The 16,870-nt window shown below is 37.1% G+C and overlaps 1 protein-coding gene across 1 annotated transcript; it reads left to right on the top strand.

The window, feature by feature from the left end:
- The first annotated feature begins 381 nt into the window (after positions 1 to 381).
- On the top strand, positions 382 to 16,333 carry LOC145982359 (engulfment and cell motility protein 1-like). Its single transcript, XM_083115914.1, has 4 exons — positions 382 to 2,076; positions 5,626 to 5,801; positions 8,321 to 8,451; positions 14,830 to 16,333. The coding sequence occupies exons 1-4, from the start codon at positions 382 to 384 to the stop codon at positions 14,991 to 14,993; spliced, it is 2,166 nt and encodes a 721-aa protein (XP_082972040.1). The 3' UTR covers positions 14,994 to 16,333.
- Positions 16,334 to 16,870: the final 537 nt, after the last annotated feature.

The following is a 16,870-nucleotide window of genomic DNA, read 5'->3' as shown; positions in this document are numbered from 1 at the left end:
TCTTTAAATAGACTGACAGATAGTAGCATAAAAAGAATTTTCTCTAATTGTATAACTGACTATATGAGACTGCAGTGTTTCCAGACATCTACTACGTAAAAAGGATATAAGAAATTACTCTGTATTATTTACATCATTCATTGACTGGTCTACACTTTTAAGCAAACACAAATGTTCCTTTTTTGTGTATATATTTGATTTGTATAAGCCATTGGGAATGCTGCAATCTCTGTTTATTTTAACTTTTTGTATTTGGGAAGTGAATCTTATCTTGATAAGAAAAGTGATAATTCTCTTATCTAAGAAAACACAATTTGTTCATATTTCAATAGTCTTTTGGTTCAGTACATGGTGTTTTTCTACAAAACTACATTCAGAAAGATGTGTGAAGTGGAAAGTGGAACTTCAGCACCAAAAGTTATCAGTGTTGCTATTCAGTTCGGCAAAAAATATGAACTTTTGAAGATTGATGAGGAAGATTCTCTCAGTTCAGTAACTCAGCATTTGTGTGACTTATTTCAGCTGGGGGATGGTGATAACTATGCACTGCAACTGTATAACAAGGGGAGTAATGTGTGCAAGTATATCACGGAAAAAAACCGGGGTGAAGTGCCAAATGGCGCTATCCTTAACCTGACATTTTCAGCGACGAGGAATGTTGTTGCGTGCATTGAAAAGTTAACATCAGCAACAAAACCTGTAAAACATGCACATCTTGTGCGGCTAGCTTACCTCAGCACCGACCCAACTTTTACTCAAGAATTCATCAGTAAGCAGGGACTGACGCTACTGATTTCACTAATCCAAGATGGTTTACTAGATGACTGCGGTTTGTGCGAGGCACTGTCCTCACTTCTTCAGCTGTTGGAGAACGGTAACATATCCTTTGATGTGTTAGATGATGACTTCATTGCCAAATTGGTTGGCTATGTAATCAACCCTGTAGAATCTTTGGGTGATAATTTGGTCGAAGTTGTTCTGTCCGTTCTATACAACTTTGTAGACCACAGTTCCAGTAAATACAAGTTTGATGGGGAAACACTTTTGACAAAACTTGTGCATTATTTGCAAAGCCAAGTGGATGGAACGAGACAAAATGCAATCACTTTCATTAACTCTATTTTGCTCAGGGCAGACAATGATACTAGGAAAGATATACTGGAAATTTTGAATTCGCGGGGGATTGAAAAAGTGATCAATGAACACCTTTTGTTTAACAACTTTGAGTCTGGCTTGAAAGATGGAATTGAACATGAACTGTATGTTTTCCAGACAACCGTACTTGCACAGTTAGAGGGCAAATTGAAACAAATTTTGAATTTAGAAGACTCTGAGATCTCTGCTAAACTAAATATATTTTCCATAGTTGCATATGGAGATGGAAGTTACTCAAAACCAAAAAGCAAGCTTTCTACAGTTTACGAAATAAGTCAACTTCCGTCATGTTCAAAACAACCCATTATCCGTTTGAGCAAACCACCACTTTCCATTTTAGACTTTGAGTGCCTCGACTATTTTGTCATGAACTATCCGGACGAGTTTAAGAAACTAGCTTTAGAAATCCTTGTCAAACCTGACAATTATGGTTGTACATTAGGTGAAGCATGCAGGGATGTGGTGAGGCTAATTTGCAAGATACTGCGTGTTGGGAAGCAACCAAGCGAGCATGGTAGATCATATTTCCCAATGTTCTTCACACACGATCATCCATTTGAAGAGCTGGTTTGTCATGCTTTAATGCTTATGAAGAAGACGCGCAAGGAGATGCAGGCTACGGCCGAGGACTACCAGAAATTGCTTTATGTAATGCAGGAGCAAATAAGCAAAACGCTGATAAAGTTTCCTGCTTCGATTGACTTATTCAAGTCTCAGCTGGAGAAACTACCATACTCGGAGATATCAAAGATGCGGCAAGATGAATGGTTATCAAAAGAAGAGTGGGAATTAGAAAACTTTCAGTCCATTTTGGAACTGAAAGAAGAATTAACTCCCGAGTACACTGAACTTGTCGAGCAAAATAGATTGAGAATGCTGATGAAGGGATCTAAGTTTCCCAAGTATTCGTCACGTGGTCAAGTAAGTTGTAATATGAGTGTTATACAGGGTGAGACAGAAAAACCTGATGATTTTTAAAATGATATAATACAGTAAGTAAAAAGAGTTCATCTTTATTCATGTGCTAGCCTTACAACCATATGTATGCCATTGTTATTGGATAAGAAATATGATTTACACCAACATTAAGTGCGGAAAATAAGAGCTTGCAAATGGCTCTCATTTTGATCCACACGGTGCTGAAGTCGGTCGTAGAAACTTCTCTTTTCTGGGGAAGAAAAAACCTGGAGATTGTTGTTTTCATTGCGTTGCATTGTGGGAGAGGAGGTGGTGGGCATTCCACTCCTCACTAGCTACCATTTCAGTCACCATGGAGCTGTGGAATGAAATGCACCTTGCTTTCATTGTTGAAACACTGAAATGGGCACCATTAGCTTGATGTTCTTTTCTGCACTTAATGTTGGTGTAAATCTTTTCTTTCTTTTTTTTTCAACAATAATGGCATACATATGAATGTAAGCCTAGCACATGAATAAAAACTAACTCTTTTTATCTACTGTGGTATATAATTTTAAAAATCGTCAGAATAATTAACATCAAAGTACTTACAAACTGTATTTTCTTCCCTCCTTGTCCAACATTTGAGTCAATCAACATGATGACTGGAACTTCAAAACTGGAAGTTTTAAAAACATTAATAGAATGTCTGTTACAAACATTAACTTCACTAAACATTCATAACATACTTCCTGCCTGGTTTATATGTTTTGGACAGAACAAAAGTTTCAAAGTTTAAGAAGGCCATTGTGCTAATGGTTGCAATGTTGAGCAAGGAAGAAAGAAAATGCTAGTCGTAAGGACTTTGACCTGTACTGTTCTCATTATTTATTTTTCAATCATAAATTACGTTTTGCATGTATGTACATGTATACAGTGCTCGAAGTTGGAATTCCTAGTTGGAGCAATGCTTGTTCTAGTTTGGGGATAACTGCAAGAATGCTTGTATGGTTCAACATGGAGACAGAAGAAGGTACGCAAATTATCCTAGCTGGGGGATGCTTTGCACAAATTTTCTAAACTGGGGGTTAGCACCCCCCTCCCATTTTCCCCCTACTTTGAGCACTAGAGATATGTTAAAAGTATGTCTACTTTATGCTCAGTTAGGTTACTCTGGCCTGGACCTACAGTTTAAAGTGGGATCCAAACCACTGCAATTTTCATCCACTGGCTATCAAACCTAGAATGTTTTGTGGTACTTTAGTATTATACGGACTACCTGGTTAGATTATCTTAGGTGTATTAGTCCCAGTTTCAGGATCAACAAAATCATGTTTGCAAGGGGAATATACAGGGTGGCTCAATAAGTCACTTAACACCCCTAGTACAAGGCCACTGCGGCATGGAACGTGAAAATCGCGATGACCAATCGTTGCTTGGCCAAGGGGGAACCACATTGACGTCACCTACATGGTCGGCAGCCATCTTGATGTCCGCCATCTTGAATTCAACTTCAGAAATTTAAATGGGAAGGGGGTTCGTGTGACATCAAAATGGGCTAGAAACTTTAATTGTTGCAGAGTTAATAATACCACAAAGTTATAACACATGATCAATATGACGTCCCTCTTGCGCAACACACACGTGTAATCGTCTCTCCCATGACCTTACCACATTCTGAAGAACCTCAGGAGTTATTGCAGTACAGGCATCCACAATGCATGTGCACAAATGGGCCAGATCCCTGATTTTTGTAGCATACACCATGGCTTTCAGGTGTCCCCAGAGGTAAAAGTCCAATGGTGTCAGGTCAGGTGAGCGTGCAGGCTATTCCACAGTCCCTCGGTGACCAATCCAGTGGTGAGGGTTGATCCAGTTACTGATGGACTATCATCCCATAGTGCGGTGGAGCACCATTTTGCTGGAACCATTCAGGATAGCTCCCATCCTCGGACAGTAAGGATGGTAAAATCTGCTCCCATAGCAGAAGCAAGTAGCCCTCTGCATTTACGTTGCCCTCAATGAAAAATGGACCAACAAGTCGGGAACCCCAAGTACCACACCACACCATTAGCTTCCCACCCTCCCATCACCTTGCTGGGATCTGTCCAATGTGGATTTTCGGGTGACCAGTACCGCAGATTTTGCTTATTCACCTCCCCCGACACATAAAAATTAGCCTCATCACTGAACAGAATCTTGCTACCGACGGCAGGGTCACATTGCAGATGTGCTATAGCTCACTCACAAAACTGCAAACGCCTGTCTGGATCGTCCTCACTAAGGTGCTGCTGCAGCTGCATCTTATATGGATGCCAGTGGTGGTCGCGTACAATCCTTTGAATTGAACCCCTGCTGACATCGCTTTCCAGCGCCAGTCTCCATGTGCTACGGGTTGGGAACTTTGCAAATGATGCCAACACCGCTACATCCGTGGCTGTTTTAGGACGTTCATGTCGCGGCTTGTGGTCCACAGATCCAGTATCTTGAAACTTTGCCAGCAACTGGCTGACGGCCACATGTGACACCGGTTGTCTTGCAGGATTGCAGTTGTTATTGAAGTCTGCAGCAATGTCACACGTACTTCTCTCCCCTGACATCAATATGATGGCAATCCGTTCCTCACGTGTTAGTGGCATTTTTGTTCACATCAGTGAAAAAGGAAATGTGCTACTCTTGACACGAGCAATTCACATCATCACTCTTTTAAACTTTTATGTAAAGACAAAACACAATCGTAATTCCCATGTCAACCAATACTACAAGATATGTATATGCTGGTAAGTCAATATCCGGACATTTTCAGTGATTGGTCTAAACAATAAATACCACATAATCACATACTAACGATAATTTGAATAAACATTTAAGCAAAAAGGAAAGGATGTGTCACTCTCCAATGCGGGAATCACCCTTAAATTTAAAGTTAGGTGAAAACAAATGTCACAGTTGTTTTCCTGGTAAAATTCTAACCCATTTTGATATGTTGCATGACCCCCTTCCCATTTAAATTTCTGAAGTTGAATTCAAGATGGCTGCCGACCATGCGGGTGACGTCAATGTGGTCTCCACTTGGCCAGGCAACGATTGGTCATCGCCATTTTCATGTTCCATGCCGCAGTGGCCTTGTACTGGAGGTGTTAAGTGACTTATTAAGCCACCTTGTAGTTTAATGTAGACAAATGAGGTAATCCGTATAATACTAAAGTATGTCTGTGAGGGGAATATAATTTAATATAGACAAATGAGGGAGTATGTATAATACTAAAGTACCTGTTTTGTTACAAGGCTTCCAAGGAGGACCTGTGATATGAAAGTTCCGGGCAAGTTTCAAGGCACCCATTGATATGCTGAAAAATCAGTTCCGTAATAGCAGTACTATTCAGCTACTGGAAACGGCAACTGCTTCGGAACACTCGTTGATCTACTGAAATCTATAGAGAACAACAGACTAAAGTAGAAAACAGTAGCAATACAATTCAGTTACTGAAAACCGCAGGTGTTTCATAATACCTATTGATCTACAATCAGTAGACTGAATTTTGAAGCATAAAATTTTCTTTCTTTTTTTAGAGAATGAAAGGTAAATTTTGGTCAGCTTGCCTTGCTCCAAACCATAAAACTTTGCATTATGGAAACTTGAAAGGAACAGAGGAAATTGATTTTGACAAGCTTAATCAACAGATTGCAATCAGTAGTATCATTAATATAATCACTGGGAAAGACTGTCCACACATGAAGGAAGTAAGGTAAATATATGTATTACGTAATAAGGTTAATAACAACATCTGCATATGTTTTAAATTATGATCAGTACACAAAGTTTCTAACTAACACTCAGTTCAATACAAATAAAATGAGCATGATAGTTTTAAATTAAAGAGCTTTATCACTAGTCTGGGAAGGACCATTTCTACCAAGTACACATCTGATGATGATAATAGGAAACTTATCGTATGAGCTCAAGACCCAGGAGCCTATATAAGTTGAAGACATTTCTTCAACTTATTTGAATATTTTGTCATACATGCAAGAAATCAATGGTGGATATCGAATGATAATGCGTAATTACTATCACCATGAAAAAAGAGTAATTTTTAAAAAATAAAGTCTGCTACACTTCACATATTTCTTGTTCTTGGCAACTCACGAATAAACACGCAGGCATTCTATTGAAGAAATCGTAAATTTGAAATATCATAGAACAATGTGACAACATGTTTAATAGCACACTTTCCACTACGGACGTTCACTTCAACAATATTTATACTAAGAGAACCAAACATAACAGGCCTTCCCTAACATCATAGGCATTCCTCGTGTCCACGACGTCATAATTCATACCACATAAAATCGCTTATAACGCATTTTCACATGCTAAAAATAACAAGAAATGTTCATATGAATAACTATCTTTCCAACCCACTAAAGATTTTCAAGTTTCTCGAGGGGTACGGAAGGTCACCATTTGTTCTATTCACAAAAAAAAAAAAAAAAAAAAAAAAACTAGATGGATGCAATCCGCAGTACTTGTTTCGTTTGCATCCCACAGAGTTTTACAACAGTGAGATCCGTGGTTCTCTATTATACTGAAAACAGGACTGCATTTCATCTGCCAGATCTGTTTCACACTGCTTTCTGACTTTTAAAGATGTTGGGTGAAAATACGACTGACCTTTATTTATTACCTTTATAATATGTCATGTAAGGCTCGGTGGACCTTTGGCTGCCACCAGTGCAGATGTTTTTCGAATTTTCCTTTCTTTCAAAAAACACTATCGCATTCCAAAATATGAAAAATTATGTCAGCTTAAAATTCATTCTAGAGCAGTGGTTTCCAACTTCAAAAGGCCCGAGGGCCAAAATTATATCCAGCAGTTGATAGGCAGGCTGCATTTTTTTTTGGGGGGGTGGGGAGGGGGGATTAAAAATTACAAAAATTGTAAGTACTGAACTGAAAATATAGTACTTTCGCATGACCTAAATTTCTTAAATGAGGCAATAAAACAATGGAATTACAAATCAAAATTGTATAATTACAATTTATTTCACAAAAACCCAATACTTATTGATGAATTGAAAGAAATTAAGGACACACCATACAAATAAGAATCCTTCATAGTAAGTGTTCAATGCGAAAATTGAACCCAATCTGAAAGTCTCAGAAGGTGAAGCAGTGAAGAATCTTCCAGTCTGCTTCTGTAGTGGTCCTTGATGAACTTCATTGAAGAAAAAACACTTTCACACGTGTATGTGCTGCCGAACATCGATGTCATTCTTTGCCCAAAACTACGAAGGTTTGGAAAGCGTTCTTCTGAAAGGTATTTGAAAAACGCTGGCCCCTTTTCTTGCCTAGTTTGAAGGAACACATCACCTTGCAAATCACACAATTCAAGTTGGAGAAAAGCTATTTTAATTTTCAATCTTACGTTTTTTGGAGATATTGCTCATTTCAATATTTGCACAAACTTTAACAATCAGTCACAGTACAATCCGAGTTGGAACACTGGAAATCACTTCATGCGTAGTAAAACAGATCTCTATAGCGCCACTCTGCAGTTTGTTTCTAAAGACAAAGAGTGAAGCCTTCGCGGAAGAGGGCGAGTTCATTCCACATAGTGAACAGGTGAGAAGTAGGCGAGTTTATTCCACATAGTGAAGGGGTAGAATGCATGGTGTGAAGAGAAAGTTATGTCACTTTAGATTCTTCTGATTTTATCATTATTGACTGCAAAATCAATTCTACCTGTGATATTGTCCTTCTTCACAGAGCATCTGTTCCTTCAGTAAAAAAAAAGAACGTATTTTAATAAAAATAAATAAAATTAATGTATTTTGCAAACTGGCTTCGCGGGCCACAGAAAAAGGCAACGGGGGCCGCATGCGGCCCACGGGCTGCCAGTTGGAAACCCCTGTTCTAGAGCATTGATGTGAATTTTTGTGTGGTTTGCTTTGCTATTGTCTAGATATTATCAATAGCTTAATAGACTTACATAATCGTGAAAGTATTGAGAATATCTAGATAACTGCAAATGTAAACCACACAAATATTCACATCGATGCTCTAGAAGGAATTCAAAGCTGATGTAATTTTGCAGATTTTGGAACATCATAGCAGTTTTTTGAAAGGAGAGGAAACTTTTAAAACAGCTGACCTGGCAGTGGCCAAAGATCCAGCCAAGCCTTAATGGTAGAATATTATTGTGAATTAATTTACTTATTCCAATTTGACACTTTTCTACCTAATTCAAATTGGTCTGCATTGCAGGGGACGTAAATCTTACCAGGAGCTTGCCTTTTCTTTGGTACTGGCAACAGGAGAAACATCAACACTGGACTTCGTTGCACCTGATGAAGGTACATTTGATTACTGGACAGATGCAATAAATGTTCTCTTAGGTAAGTGTGATGATAATGAGTAAGAGTCTGAATTTAGTATAGCTAAAATAAGCTAAATACAGGGTGTTAAGCAAAGATTGGACCTATTTATTCTCTTTTGTTCTAAGTAACCAGCAGACAGACATGATGCTCAAGCATATTTTGTGTTGTTTTCTATGGTGGTTTCCCCAGTCACTGCACCAGACCTCAAAGTGTGTGATTTCTTCCTTTGGGGTTTCATCAAAGTCCATGCTTATATTCCTCCACTTCCACAGACACTGCTGGAATTCCGAAGGCCAATATCGACTTCAGAAACTTCACACAAAACATGCTTGAGAAGGTTTGGCAAGAATGGGAGTACCGCGTAGTCCTGCCTGCTACACGTGGGGCCAGGGTTGTTAAAAGGTCCAGGAACCCATAAATTCTAATGTGGGTTCCGCTGCAGGATTGTAACCTTTTTTCTTGCACAATTTAAATTCGGTCCAAGTTGCATATTGTTTCATTGAAAAAAGATTCCTGGACTGTATATTAAGGAGAAGCTAGCTCTCTCTCTCTCTCTCTCTCTCTCTCTCTCTCTCTCTCTCTCTCTCTCTCTCTCTCTCTCTCTCTCTCCCTCCCTCCCTCCCTCCCTCCCCCTCCCTCCCTCCCTCCCTGGAATTGGATTTATTTAAAATTCCTGGACCTTTAAGAACCCTGCGTGGGGCACACATTGAATGCATTTACAATCTGTAAAAATTCAAATTTTCCTGTTTCAAATGGTGCTAACATCATGTACTTCTGTTCATTACACTGGTCTACATATGAATTTTATTTTTCTGCTGACTGAGTTCTTTTAACTGATTCTATATAATTTGAGGTCGCTGATTCCGCAATTAGTGCTTCTTATTCAGAGACTGCCAAACCGTACACTACAAACTTGAAATGCATTTAAACAGATTCTTAGTTCGAACTGCTGTGTGGAATATATAGTGTAAATTTTTTTAACTGAAATAACCCTGTGTGCAGTGATAAAGTGTATATTTAAATAATTTGCGTACTGGTTGGAAGTAGCCAACAATTTCTTTTGTCAGACTTGTGTGTGTACTGGGTAGCCATTATACAATGGAAAATTTTGGGCTGACGTGACTCCTGTTTGCAGTGATTTATTAAGTACAATATTGGACTAATGTCTCTCTCTAATGATGAGCTCTTGGTTTATTTTAAGCAACTATAGAGAATGTACAGGTATGTTTCTATATTTTTTAAACACCTATTTCTTTTTGTACGTGTACTTCATTATTTTGAGTTAAATTTAATTGCCTTTTTTATTGCCTATTTGTATTTTAATGCCTATTTTACTGCCTATTTTGAAAATTATAAGTGCTAATTTGCCTGCCTATTTTATATGTTTTTAGTGCCTAAACATCCGGTCTCTACTGATAACAGATATTCAGTTGCATTGTTTCACAAGTCACATTTCAAAATTTTCAGAAAATTATATCTGGCTACATTCCAACAGCACTTGCAAAGAGAATGCAACATAGTCAGATGTCCATGCAGAGTATCACGTCACATTGTTTAACAAATTTACGTTTCTATTTTCTCAATTGGGAGTTATTAATGGACAAAAAATTTAGGCAATTCCAGCAAATTGATCAATTTGTTTCACGAGCACATACAGTCAACACCTGATGCCTGTACTTATGCTAAACTTAACATACACCACAGAATAGCACAACATGCATACCTACTTAGGCAAAAATTTTAGTTTCTTTGATTTTCTGGAGTAGGTGGCCTCAGCAATAGTCGGCCATCATGTTATCATTCCATCTCCCCTGATATCGGTGCTCCATGGTTTTTATGTCTTGGTGGAAGCATTCGCCCTGTTCTTCACTTATGGCACCATCTAAGTGGCTGTGCAGGAAGTGAAGCTTGACATTGATATTTACTCCTAACTTTTGAAACGTCACCAACAAATTTTCAACTAGAACCTCGTAGTTGTGCACCCTGAAGTTTCCAAGAAAGTTTGTAATGACATCAGAATAGGCACACCATGCATCTTTCTCTGTGTGGTTCATTGTTTGTAAGAATTCTTCATCTTTCATTAGCATCCTTATCTGAGGACCATCAAAAATACCTGTTTTTACTTTCTCATGCATCAATGCAGGAAATTTTGAGCAAATGTATTTAAAGCAAGCCCCATTCTTATCCAGAGCTTTTACATACTGATTCATTAATCCCAACTTAATGTGCAGTGGAGGAAGTAATACTTTCTTAGGATCAAGAAGCGACTTGTTCTGGATGTTTTCGCTCCGAATTCAAAGTTTTTCCTGGCAGGCCACAGTCTTCGTACCTAATGTTCGTTCCTTGCTCGACTGTCCCACAAACACAAAAAGCATGGATATTTCATGAAACCTGCTTGTTGACCAAGTAACATTGAAATGACCTTGAGATCTCCGCACACAAGCCAACTGTCATTTGCATACTTTATCTTTTGAAGCAGTTCTTTCTTTGTTTTGTAGCTTTCCTTCAAATGTACGGAGTGGCCAACAGGAATGGATGCTAACTTATTGCCATTATGCAGCAACACACACTTCAAACTCCTCTTCGAGTGCAACACTCGGAGGATAAGACCAATAGCTTAGTTAGCTAAGTGTTTCAAGTCTACCCATAATGCTAACCTTTTTCTCCAGCGGTGGCATGAGACTCCATTTTACTCAGGGTTCGGGAAAATAAACGAGCACTTAGTGGGCTATGACGTAGTTGACCAGTTAAGTTCATTGACAACTGAAAATTAACTAAACATATAAAGATTTATTTCATCACAAACTGAACTTAGACCCTTTTACAGTAGTTTTATACATCTAACTTATAGTTTCACAGATACAGATACAGATATATATATATATATATATATATATATATATATATATATATATATATATATATATATATATATATATTCATATTTGGGTTTCTCTATATAGTTATGGCCTTTTGTAGTTGATCTATAAAAACTTTTAACCCTTAAAGAAAAGGGAACAGGTAAACCCTTACAACTTCGTATATGATACCTAGTACTCTTTTTAAAAAACAATCACAAAGGGTTTATAAACAAAGCATGTAAAAGAGCAAGATTAGTGTAACCTTGGAAGCTGCTTTTTGTTTCCATGTAGGAGTAACAGGCCCAAAAAGTAAGGAATAGATTCTAAGAAGAGAATTTCCCAGCATCGAGGAGACGGGGTTTTATGAAAGAAAAAGAGGCCTGGTTACCTAAATATCTCTTGCCCGAAAGCGGTGTGGGTTTCTCTCACCCAAAAGCGGAGTGGGTTCTCTCACACTCAAGTGGAGTAAATTTCTCTCACCAGAAGGTGGAGTGGGATATCTTTTTCTATTTCCTGTTAGGAGGAGTTTACCTCTTGCCCGTAGGCAGAGCCCTACTTCTCTCGTCTGCAGACGGAGTCAAACTGAGATGCTAACCCCGCTCTCGCCTTTATATTGGGTCGGCGACGCTATTGTAAGCAAGTGGAAGAAATATAAACTATTAAATGTTTATTCTTACAATAAATATTAAGTTAGTTTACCAAATTAGAGGTGTAACCTGTTTTTAAATTGATACATTTCTAATTACATATTTTTATCAGAAAAGTCACAAAAATAGAGGTGCGACTTATACAAATTGTGACGAGTTGGGTTCGTTACATGAGCTATCAATAAAAAGCCTCTATTCTTCTGCATTAGACGTATACCCCATAGCTTCAATTAGTCCCTTCGCATCTGTACAATAGACAAGTTCTTCGTCCCTTTGAAAATATCTTAATAGATGCCTCTCTCTGTCCCGATACATGAAGGTTGTTCCAGACGCTAACATATTTCTTTCCTTTAGTCTAGAACCTAGTAATTCTGCTGACGCCTTTGGTAGATCAAGATCACAAATAAGATCATTTAACTCTGCTTCCGTATACGATACTCAGTTCTATTTGTAGTTGGATAGAATTTTAAATGAATAATCTCTTTAGTTTATATACTCTTGTGTTTCTACATTTAATAATGTTCAAATAACTGATTGAAATAATATTCATTATAATATTCCATGTGCTGCCATCTTGTGACCTCTTTACGGACTATGTTGTTTCATTGCTCTAAATATACATCCCTAATATTAGATAATTTTCTATTTTCCTCTGAAACCTGACGTGAGAGAAAAAAACGGATTTCGGTTTTGGATTTACCACCCTCAAATTACTAAAGAACAACCATCAGCCTCCAGTCAGCAAAGTGGACGTAGACCAGTGTTATTGATGAAGATGTAGTCTTACAAATTGACCAATAATTTTTGAATGCCCCTTTTAAATAAAGATGTTGTTAAAGGTGAATTGGGAGAGGGGGATTTAAACATTGTTAAAGCCAATATTTATAAGGCATTTCTTGACTTCCATCCTACAATAGAACTTGAAGATATTACATGTGAATATACAGGGTGGCTCATATTGTTAACTACCAATTTAGTTAATAACTTTATCCTAATGTAGGCATGCATGAGCAGGAATCTCACATGCTTAGGCAGTTGCAAGGCTTGCAATCAGTCTGCCATGGAACATTGGCAGTTCAGACATGAATCACTGCAGAGTGAAGATATTCATACAAATTGGTTCCATTCAGGACATGCATTGAGTACTGCAACAACAGTTCAATTAGGATTGCCATCAATTCATGCTAGAGCAGCACAGCATGATGAGATGGGTCAGACAGCCAATAGATAGCCAAATGCACATGTCTCCAGGTTGGAGGAGAAGTATTGGGATGCCAAGGAATACGGTATTAGCCTGTGATGTCCCATTGCGTCCCCTGAATGAAACCTGTTTTGGATGAACTCTGCACCGACACCATTCGTGTCTTATCAGGTGAAAGCTCCGTGACAAACTGATTGCAACTCCTAAATTGGAGACTCGTATGTGAACGACACTGACACTGGTACATATCTAGAAATATATTTCAGAGGTTGGTCTGAACCCAGTATTTCAGATATAATTATATTAATAATAATATAAATGCTTAAATTAAAATTATTATATTAAATTAAACTAACATTAATTAAAATATTAAATTAATTATGTTATTATTATTGCATGAATAGGTAAAAAGATGGTATAAGAATACAAATATGACAGCACATGTTTATTATCTAGCTTATGTGTAGGTTAAGAACATCAAAATTTGTATAAAAAGAAATGGCCTGGCAAGGAAATTAATGTCAAATATGCAAAGAATTGAATATTTATTGAATAACAAAAAAGAATGCTACATCCAGTGATGCCAAGCAAAGGTTCTTATTAATATTTTATGCATATAATTTAGGTACTAATGTGTATAAATCTTCTTTGGTGCTATCATTCAAAACTGTGTGATCCCAATAAAGTCCTTGCCTTCCATTGAGTTCAGTGGAAATAAATAACCCTCAATTATACAACAAATACTAAACAAGTATATATTCATTATTTATTTTTAGTGCTTGATAAGTCTTTCAGACCCCCTCCCCCCAAAAAAAATACATCCTTGACTGAGATACATTAATTCAGTTTGTAACTATTGAAGCAAAAAATATTTGTAAAATGTGTCAAACATCAAGTGTTAAAATGGCTTAGTCACTACACGTACTTTTATAAGGTTTTTTGTTACTTTAAAAAATGCTAATTAAAAATAATTAACGCATCACAATAGAATGCAGCAAGCTATTAAAATTTTAAAAAATATATTATTGTATACCTTACATGCAGAAACCTGACTTTTCACAATCATGATAATAACAAAGAACATTATATTGCCAGATTGTGGATATAATGACATGTTAAATACACTCTTTCTTCATAGTAAGTTGCAAAATCATGCAAATTTAGCATTTCACGCGATTGTTGGTGTTTCTCCCAAATTTTACCTTCATTTTGCACAATAATTATGAAAATCTCAAATTTTCTTCTGTTGAATCGAATTTGTTTTATAACGTTTTGGCAAAAGTAATATCGTATCAGTGCAGCTGACAAAATTTATATACTTAGTGGAAGGTACATTGTAAGTCATTACTTGATTGGATTGATTTGGTGTTTTAAGCCCACTTTATGCACAGTAAGGCTTAATGGGACTGGACCTACAGTTTAAAGTGTGATCCGAACCACTATGTGCCTCCACCGAGTATCGAACCCGGGACCCCTTGATTACAAGGTGAGGACGCTACCACTGCACCATCTGGGAGGCCTAAGTCATTACTTGAGTATTTTTTTTCCTAGCAATTTGGCAATACACTTTCTCGAAGGTTGCCCCCCCCCCCCCCCGAAAATAAATGCTGGCTACAGCCCTGTGATATGAAAGAAGAGTTGTCACAACTTAAAATGATTTGTGCAAATATTTTATTCTTCTTTCTAGGAAAACCAATGGTTAGCAAGAGAGCAGAGCTCGACCTGAAGGCATTACTTAATGTTGATATTAGGCTGCGCCTTCTGGATGCTGACAACATCGATATGCCTCAAGAACGTCCACCGATACCAGATGATCCTCCAGATTACAATTTTGCATGTTATCGAAATTAGTTCATTTATATTTATACATTAGTATTTGATGTCTTATTTTTAAATGTTCAAATTTATTTCATTTATTTATTAGTTCAACCCATGCCCAGAGTCCACTTATGTTCAACATAAAATATGTAGGGGAGACTGGGTCAATTTCACTGCATCCATAGGATTTATTTGAGAATACTCGAGCATATACTAGAGCTAAAATCTGGGTAAAACTTAAAGATCAGAGACTTTCAACAGTACATCCCTACTTTTCAGAATATATGGACAGGGAACCATAGATTGGAGCTAGGTTTATGGTGCTGCTACATTTGCATGTTTCATCTGTCCCTTCCTGCACTCTCTTCACATGAAATTGAATTCTACACCTGCCACCCTGTCGACATTAGTGTCCTCACTAGAATTGGTGGCTACATGCTCTCTTCACATCCTCAAGATTGTGCAGGAGATAAGGTCCGAGTTTCTTTAAGTTTGTCCAGAACTGTGCACTCAGAATATTTGTGTACATGTTCAGCTAGTTCAAACATCAGGAATATCTAACTACTATAACATGGTATAATTAAAATAATTAAAGTGCACATGTAGACTGTCCCACTCTATGGTAAACGAGACCATCAAAATACACACTAAAATTAATCAAAGAACTGTCACAAAAAATTCACCATAAATCACTTAAATAGGATGATCATATGAGAAGCATATGATGACAAACTCTTCATATTTTTTTGCGGCAACCAGTGCTCGAAGAGAGGGGCGATGGTATCCCCCCCCCAACTAACAAAATTTTTGCAAAGCGAAATGGACAGCTGCGTAATTTTAGTAGATAATTTTTATGACTTTTTCTTAGTTTCACTATGTCAGTGGACAGTTCAACTTCCAGACTTCCATCTTGGCATGTTCTTGCCTTTATAGCAAATGTAACATGAAGAACAACTTCTTGAATCTGATTTTCACAAATTTGATCTCTAGCAAATTATACATCCCAGAGTCTCCCTTTTGACACATGTCTGATTTTATCAATGATTGCAGTTGTAACCAACAATGAGTTTTAAAGTTGTTGAAGTGAAATACCATATTTGCTGCCGTATTAGATGAAATTTTTATCCTTTAAAAATAGGTTTGAAAAACAGAGTACATCTTACATGACGAGTCACTTTTCGATTACCTTCTCTCCTCTGAGTTTTTCTTTCTTGTTTCCTTGCTGTGTTTGAAAGCATTGCAGTCATGTAGAGTTCGTACACCAGGATGCAAACGTGCTGTCAACAACGATTACAGCTGTGTTGTTGTATGAGGACTCAGATTCTGATTTAGAAGAGGTTTCAAGTGAATCTTCATTTAGTTTTGAAGATAAATGTCTGGTTTTGGTGAAGAAGATTGGAATCTATTCTTTTCTAGTTAGATTACATAAGTTATTTGTTTAAAATAAGCCTACACATTACTTTATATTTGAAATACTGCAAGTTAATTGTAATATTCAGTGATAAAGTTTTTCCTCAAAAATGAGTACAAAAAAGGGGTGGTGCATCTCATATGACAGCAAATATGGTATTTTGTACATTTGCCTTCTCAATGTGCAAAAAAATTTTTGATTGTTATTATCTTTACATGTACAGTTATTGATGTTTTTTTAAAAAATTAAGTAACACTCTGTGCCCGTATTTTAGTTAAATATATATGACAAGACCTAAAAATATAATCTGTTTCATTGTTTCCATTAATTTAATAGCACAAATGTGGTAAGTATTGTTAAATAAAACATGTAACCAATAAAACTGATAACATTCATTTTGATTTTTCTATTTTATTTATTTGGTGTTTTAAGTCCACTTTATGCACAGTAAGGCTAATCGGGACTGGACCTACAGTTTAATGTGGGATCTGAACCACTA

The sequence above is a fragment of the Lepisma saccharinum genome, unplaced genomic scaffold (assembly GCF_977018435.1).
Source record: "Lepisma saccharinum unplaced genomic scaffold, izLepSacc3.1 HAP1_SCAFFOLD_150, whole genome shotgun sequence".
Taxonomy (NCBI): Eukaryota; Metazoa; Arthropoda; class Insecta; order Zygentoma; family Lepismatidae; genus Lepisma; species Lepisma saccharinum.
The sequence above is the reverse complement of the archived record's forward strand: the minus strand, read 5'-3'. Positions and strand labels throughout refer to the sequence as shown.